This window comes from Anas platyrhynchos, chromosome 8, assembly GCF_047663525.1.
Source record: "Anas platyrhynchos isolate ZD024472 breed Pekin duck chromosome 8, IASCAAS_PekinDuck_T2T, whole genome shotgun sequence".
Lineage (NCBI taxonomy): Eukaryota > Metazoa > Chordata > Aves > Anseriformes > Anatidae > Anas > Anas platyrhynchos.
This window is the reverse complement of record NC_092594.1, coordinates 17,996,407-18,004,012: the sequence shown is the minus strand read 5'-3', so window position 1 is coordinate 18,004,012 and position 7,606 is coordinate 17,996,407. Positions and strand designations below refer to the sequence as shown.

The following is a 7,606-nucleotide window of genomic DNA, read 5'->3' as shown; positions in this document are numbered from 1 at the left end:
ACCTGCGAGAATTCCCTGTGAGTGCTCTGCTCTCAAGACTGGTACTTCCCTAAAGTTGTTCCTTTGCTAAGCATGTCCAGCACCTGCTACAGACTTCTGTAGGACATTGCTGGAACGAAGGGCTACTTCCTTCTTTTTACAGGCTTACCCACAAATTGGAATAGGTAACTGCAGTTAAGTCAGCAGAGCTAGATTTAGGAAGATATTGCGGATGCTTTCTTCCAGGAAAAAAGCTGGTTCTGAATCATGTGCTTCTAAGGAATTGAGGTTAACACCAAACAGCAGAGTTTTTAAACCAGTTTTACTTTGACTGGTACCTGAAAAAAATAGCATCTATATCCACTGTACGTACACAAACTAAATAAAACCACTGCTTTCAAGTAAAGGAACAAACGAAAAACAGCATAGAAGAAATTTATTAAGATAGCACTATTTATACAAGTTACTCATGCTAGAAAAAAGCATAAATGATAAATGTAAACATTTGTTTACAGAATACTTGTTTTCCTTGTAAAGGTGCAAATGATTTTCATATGTAAACACAATATCAACCTCGAGGGGAAAGGGGGCTTTTTAAAAACCTTTAATGACCCATTTATTACTGTAGTGTCATTTTTACTATATTCAAGCACATTAAAATGCTGAGTTACATGAATCAAACTATGAAGTTAAAGAACTTAAGATACCAGCACTGCCTTTTTCATCTCAAGAATTTACAGTCCTGTCCTCTTATTCTTTTAAAATCAGATTTAGTAAGGTCCAAAGTTACATCAGGTGCAACAGGTCTTTCTTTCATTCTGTATAGAAATTACAGTACAAACGTGTCAGAACCTTTGAGTCTAGAGTTCCTCTCTCCCCACCCCTGGGTACCTCTGCACTCACCAAAACATGACAAGTTACAGTGCCAGCAAAGAGTCCTTCCCCTCCAAACTCTTTCATGAGTCTCAGACCTTTCCCTGCTCAAAACCAGCCCAGAGAAAGTACATAAAAATCACTAAAAGGGAGGTTACCATCTCGTCACAGTCGGTGTTTTACAACAGGAATTCTGAAGACACAGACAAGAGGCAGGAGGGCAGCTAAGGTGATGCTAGTCTAAGCATTTTTCACAGCAGGCACTGACTGCAGGTCTGCCACTCTAGCAAGAAGCTGAGGAGTGTTGATCTAGGCTAGTAAGAATTAACAGATGACACCTGCATACCAGCTTCAGACAAAGAGTGATATCTAAGTAGGCATCGTGAGAAAGATTTTTCTAAGTAAGCAACAAGTTGTTTCTAGGTTCATATACAGGGGCGTTGAGAGACAAAAGCTGAACTTCTGTACCATACACTGTACACTAAAAAGGCATTGCCTGAAATCCTTTTCACTCTCTTTTGTGGCATTTCACTGATTCAGTCGATAGATGAGAGTTCCAGTTCTACTTCTTGCCTCTAGCAAGACTGAAAAGATACTCAGGGCACCCATCTTCATACCTCTCCTGTACTCTAAGAGACCCTAACACATACCACAAGGGTTGGAACCACAATAGCTTGCAGGACATAGCCCTGCCCTAACCATCAACTCATCAAAACTCAAATCGCACACGCACATATACATATATATAAAATACATATATATATATGCACACATATATATGTATATAAAAAGCTGGAATCATCGCTGTGAGCGATACAAAGAAAATACATGATACAAATTAAATGAAAAAATAAATATACTCTGAGCACAGGAAAGCTTCTGTGCAAAGGTGGCACCTTGCAGGTCAAGTACTTTTTTTTTTTTTTGAAGCTCTCTGTAAATAAGGCAAAAGCAATGTTTTCCGTATCACTTTCCTCTTTCGCCCACCACACAGCTGCCACATCCACTGCTCACAGCAGGAGGGAAGGCAGGAAACCCTCTTCCTTGCCAGACTCCCATTATAGCTTGTAGTCTTTACATCAGTATTACTTACACTATAGCGACATTTACAGTTTGGTTTATTCAAAATTGTAGACTATTTAGAAAAAATACGGACATAAGCGACACTTCTACTTTTGTCCAGTGGTTCCCTGGAGTCTGACAACGTGGTCTCCCATTGGGCACACTCTGACAGAAGTCATTTTTATAGTTCCATAAGAAAGAGTTACATCGGGTCTAGACCGTTCATACTAGAGCTGCAAAGAGGTCCAGTGTCAACAAGTCTCTTCAGTTTTTCTAGAAACGAGAAGCTAGGGGGCTCCTTCCCTCTCGATGCTTACCATATATGAGATTCACAGTGTGTCATTTTGATAACACCTACTCCTCCTCCCAGCCGGCGATAGTTCATCCCACCGTACAACCTGCAAAGACAAGGCTTCCGTGAGCACACTGCTTCACCTCCTTCATGGAGCTACCAGGGGAAAGACTGAACCAGCCTTTGAAACCACAATTACCCCACTGATAATCTCTGGTTACAGCGGATCGTGACAAGTAGCAGGGCAGCAGGCTTTTTATATACTTCCAAGGTAAACACTTCTATTTGCTTATGCCCTTCTCCATCAAAACAAAAATTGCTTCTTGTTTTGACACGATAGTTTTCTGTTACTTGTGTAATCACTTGCTTTCTCCCTGTCTCGTTGTGTGCAAGATTAAAAAAAAACAATTTACAAGGCTGTAGCTGACCTTGGGCTAACGTTTTGGATAGCACTGGATCAAGGATAAGGTTGTCACTTACAATTCAACTTACATTTCTAATACCCTAAATTCAGCTGATCTGACCAAGATGTAACACATCCCAAGCACCATCTGCTTCTCCAAGATATGCTACTGAAATGGCGCCTGCATTTCACATGGAAATCTGATCCCTATAGACTCCAGTATCCTACTCACTTCAGCTGCATACTTCTGTGCCACTGAAGTCTACTGGCAGAAAGAGGAGCTCTTCAAACAATTCTTACCAATACCATTTGGGATTAACAAATTGTATCAGAAGATTTTCTCATCAGGCTACACACATATACTAAAAACCTTCTCAGAGCAAGAAGTTCAGCAAAGAAAAGGAAGACGACCAGATGTTGATTAGCTACATCAAATTAAGCAGGGGGAAAAGCCCACAAGCTACTACCTTGAACAACCTCCTAAGCTTCCGTGGAAGCCAGGCCAGACAGTAACTCTTAATGCAATATATGTCATGGTTACAGTCACTGGAAGTAGCTGAAACAATGCAGCTAAGGAATATGAAGTACGTATTACTTTCTATTCAGCTGTTCTTTCCTCAGCAGTTCATAAAGCATTGACCATAGCTCAGCAAACAACAGAAAGGGTCTCTACTGCTTCTCATGACAGCTTCTCTCAAAAGGATTAATTTACTTGTATTATTCTACCAGAAAGAATAAGGACATTAATTTCTATTCCTCTCCCTCCAATCCTTCCTGATTACTAAAGGAACAAGAATACAGATAGGAGATTGAAACTTTATACTAATTAGATTTAGGAATAAACATACAGGTAATTGCTTTCGAGCATAGTTACGAATAGAAAAGAAATGGGAAATACAAACCAGCAATTTCATGATTTTCTCTCATCTTGTAAATCAGATGAAATTCTAATTGCTGCCTTCCAGATTTAAAGGGGAAGAACATCATATGCTCAAAGTATTTCATTTCAGCTCCTCCAGACAGATTTGGAACTCAGAGCCTCAGCTTGATAGCCAAAAATGAGTAGGCTGAATTCTACACCATGACTGTGAGCTCGTTCTGCTAAGGGCAAGCGTGTTTTTGGAAGTAGAAGAGACTGAGCCCAAAATAAACAGAAGGGGAAGATCTCTTTCGGTATGGTTCATTGTTATACATTCAAAAGCAGCATTTAAAAACAAATTAGGTTTTAGTATGACATTTTACCTAGAAAGACTGATGAATAGCTTTTGTCTGGGTCTCAGTAACCTACCTACCTACACATGGCTTTCCAACCTGAAAAAAGATGCAATGAGACTTTATTCATTAAGTGTTAGTTACCCTTTGCAATACCAGGGTGGGAAAAAAAATAGGCAGAACTCACTCCCACTTCACCTAAAATGGAGTTAATGGCTGGAGTTCAAGCAGAAATTTGCAAGAAAATGTTTCTCAACTGCCCGTTACTCCTGTAGTCATGGACATGGGGACTGCAGTAGGTAAATGACATCAGGATATTAAAACCATTCAACTTCCATCCATATTTAAATGGAGAAGTCATATTGTCAGGGAAGGATTTCACAGTCAGGCACCAGTGACAGAGATGCAAGCCTGCCACAAGGTTAGTGTGAGCAGCAAATGCCCCTTGTATATACGGATTTCTCAGCCTTACACTGCATTTCTGGAATAATGTGGTAGCAACAGCTGAAAGAAGTTCCTGTGCCTTCACTTTTTTTTTCCCCCAATACAACCCCTCTTTCTTACAGTTTCATGCAAACCAACAAGCTACAGTACGAAACTCATGCTGGTTACTGCACTAATTTCCTCATGATGGTGTATGTCATTTTTCTAATTTGCCTAGGACAGTTCCAGCTGGGTGGCAGCAGCCACGGCTGGAGATTGCTCTTTGATTGTTTCACAAACTTAGTTACCTCCATGTGTTTGCATCTGGATCAAACACCTCAATGGTCTTCAAGTACGTTGTGCCATCAAACCCCCCCACTGCCATTAGCTGTCCGTTCACCACTGCAAGGCCAACCTGCAAGACAACCATCACAGATAGTCACTGTTTAGCTGGGATGTACTGAAAAGACATGTTCCTCAATGCATGCCCTGAAATGAATGGTTAAAACAAGTATTAATAAAAGGGTTTAGTAACCGTGTTTGGGGAAAGTCAATCTACAGTTGAGAATTTTTGGGGAAAAGAGGATAAACGAAATAGTATGTTCTAGCTAGATGCATTCTAGGCTGATACAGAATGCTACACAATCCAAATACTGGGTTTAAAATTACAAGACATTAAGAGGTAAATATATGTCTGAAAACAGAGAATGCCTCAGAGAAAAAGGAGAAGGTTCCCTGTATTACCAGCTACAAGAATTGGAACCGCCTGAATGGTTACAGACACATCAGGCCCTAAGCCTTTGCCAGCCAAAACACATGTCCTGGATGGAACTTCTTGACAAGAGAACACACACCGCAGAGTATCTACCAGCCTACAGTGCTTGCTTAAACTGTAACAGAACCATCCACAAGCCCTGGCCTTCTCCTTTTGGGCTATCATTTGGACCATCTGTAAGCACCCTGGTCTCCAGCCTACCTTTCTACAAAAGTGCAAAATCACCAAGATCTCAAACCGTTCTACGGTTTAGGAAGGTCACCTCTACTGAAAACATTGTGGTACAGAGATGACGACAAGAACACAATGTAAAACACTCGTTGTTTTGCCTCCGAGGAAGTCAGAGCAAACTCAGGAGGGCTGCCGATACAAATGCATCTGTTGAGCAATTTCTACGCAAAGCAAATATGAAATAAATTCATAACAAAATAACACTTAATGAGTGACTAAGAGGGACAGTGCTGAACAGTGTACTATAAGCTTGAGGAAGGAAATATACATTCTGTCCCCAAAACCAGTCCTTGAGCAAGTTATGATTCACACTTGCCTCACCAGACACTGAAATACTAACATACAGAATTAATCCATGCTTTACTATATAATCCAGTATCCAGCGATAAATATTCATAACATTTGCATCTGCCCAAGCAAGATGACTACTTAAAACACTGTGTTAATCTTTTGTTCAGATGCCTACTAAAAGCAGGAAGATTAGCAGTTGATGGAAACACGCTGTCACTTCCTATACCCACATGATTTGGTGAAGAGAAGCAACATTTTAAGTGAAAGCCCAAAAATCCTGTTCCCACACATGTAAAGGCAATGAAAAGGCTTAGCAAGAAGTTCGTATCTAAATACAATTGCCCAGTTTTCCAGCTCTTTCTTCTGGGCAGGTAGGTTTGCTCATCTCTAAATTCATCCAAAGCACATTGCAGGATGAGACCAGGTACTGATTTGAATAGTGTTCTCTAATATTGAATGTCCCCACCTTCAGGCATGTTAAGCAGCTGTCTATACCATGACACAACTACCACTTCACTCTCAAGTCTTAAGTTGCTTTGCCTCTTTGCAAAGATTTCCCTCACAGAAGAATAGAGGTGAAAGTACAGAGGAAGCCAGAGGAAAATCTCAGATGATGCTCTGTCCCACGCTCTCACATGACGTACATTATAAGCAAGCAAACCAAGCCAAACTCACTCCACTCCGGCGGGATGTCATGGCCACAACAGGAGACCACTGGTTTGTTCGAGGGTTGTATCTCTCTGCACTACTGAGCTCTGTCGTATCGTCTCTGCCTCCCACAGCATATATCATGTCTTGGTACACCGCACAGCCCAGGTGCTTCCTTCTAGTCCCCATGGGTGCAATCGTATGCCAGCGGTTCTCCTGGGGATTGTATCGTTCCACTGCAGAGGAAGTGACATTTTTGGACAACAGGGTTGGCAGGCAGTGCTATTGCTCTATCTGTAAAGGCACTACAGTTTCCACACAGCAAAAATATAACGTACCAGTTTGTTCTGTCACTTTAATGTTTCCCTTCCCTAAAAAGGCTGCTATTCTCTCTCCTGTCTCCAATCCTACACAATCAATCATATAAAGCATCTTCACTCAAGAACGAGTTGGCAGTGCTAGAAAATGATCTGCACTGGCATCTTGCAGTAGTTTGACCTTTGGTACCTTCCCTGCTGGGGAAGGGCTATTGCAGGGGGAAAAAAAAGATGTGCTTGCAGCTGTTATGCAAACGAATGAAGTATTGTATTCAGGAAACACTGCCAAATGCAGCATCAAGAAACAAAAAACCACCACACACGATCAGGTAATAGGGGTTCACAAGCTCATGGAGTGAATAACAATAGAGCAAAACCACACCTAAAGGAGAAAACACTCAAATAACCACCACAATATTCAACTACTACCTGGAGACTTAAGGACAACAAACAGGACCATGACAAGCTCTGACTGCAGTGAGGGACAGCAAAAGGCATACCAGTATTGAGAGGAGAAGTTCCATCAGAGCCTCCCACTGCATAGAGGAAGCCCCCTAGGACAGCCACTGCAACTCCCAGGCGCCTGGTGCTCATGGAAGCCACTCGAGTCCATTTGTTTTCTTTGGGATCATACCTGGCAGGAAAATAAACACCAGAGCTCAGCAAAGCATCAACGTCTTCACAAAAGAGGCAGAAAGATTCATCTTATTCTCTCCAAAGAAAAATCCCCATGAGATTTGAACATTTACCTTCTCCAAAGCTGATCTGCACCTGCTAAGAGATCCACTTTTAAAATTAAGTACCTTTCCACAATGTTGAGACAAGAGACACCATCCTGGCCACCCACGGCATAGAGGTAGCCACCAAGAACTGCTACTCCAACACTGGTCCTGCAGGTGCTGGTGGGGGCCACGTCACTGCTCCACTGATTGGTCTTGGGATCATATCTAGAAAAACACCAAAGAGGACAAGTTGTTTGTCTAGGATGCTTCAGACTCCCCCATGCTTGGGAAGTACGGAGGCAGCAAAGTTTGCCTATCTTGAGCTTGAACTGCACCAGAACTATTTCTAAGTTGAGGAAGTATCCCAAAATGATGTAA

General features: G+C 41.7%; 1 protein-coding gene across 4 annotated transcripts in view; it reads right to left on the bottom strand.

Moving 5' to 3' along the window:
- Nucleotides 1–398: 398 nt before the first annotated feature.
- The window catches only part of KLHL20 (kelch like family member 20), a 30,918-nt gene continuing 23,710 nt past the window's right edge, over nt 399–7,606 (bottom strand). For all 4 annotated transcript variants that reach the window (XM_027463317.3, XM_027463318.3, XM_038182828.2 and 1 more), the window contains 5 exons: nt 7,310–7,453; nt 7,007–7,140; nt 6,217–6,425; nt 4,553–4,659; nt 399–2,312 (listed from right to left, as the gene is read on the bottom strand). In XM_027463317.3, coding sequence (XP_027319118.1) covers nt 2,228–2,312; nt 4,553–4,659; nt 6,217–6,425; nt 7,007–7,140; nt 7,310–7,453 — 679 coding nt within the window. In that variant the 3' untranslated portion in view covers nt 399–2,227. The remainder of the gene's footprint in view (nt 2,313–4,552; nt 4,660–6,216; nt 6,426–7,006; nt 7,141–7,309; nt 7,454–7,606) is intronic.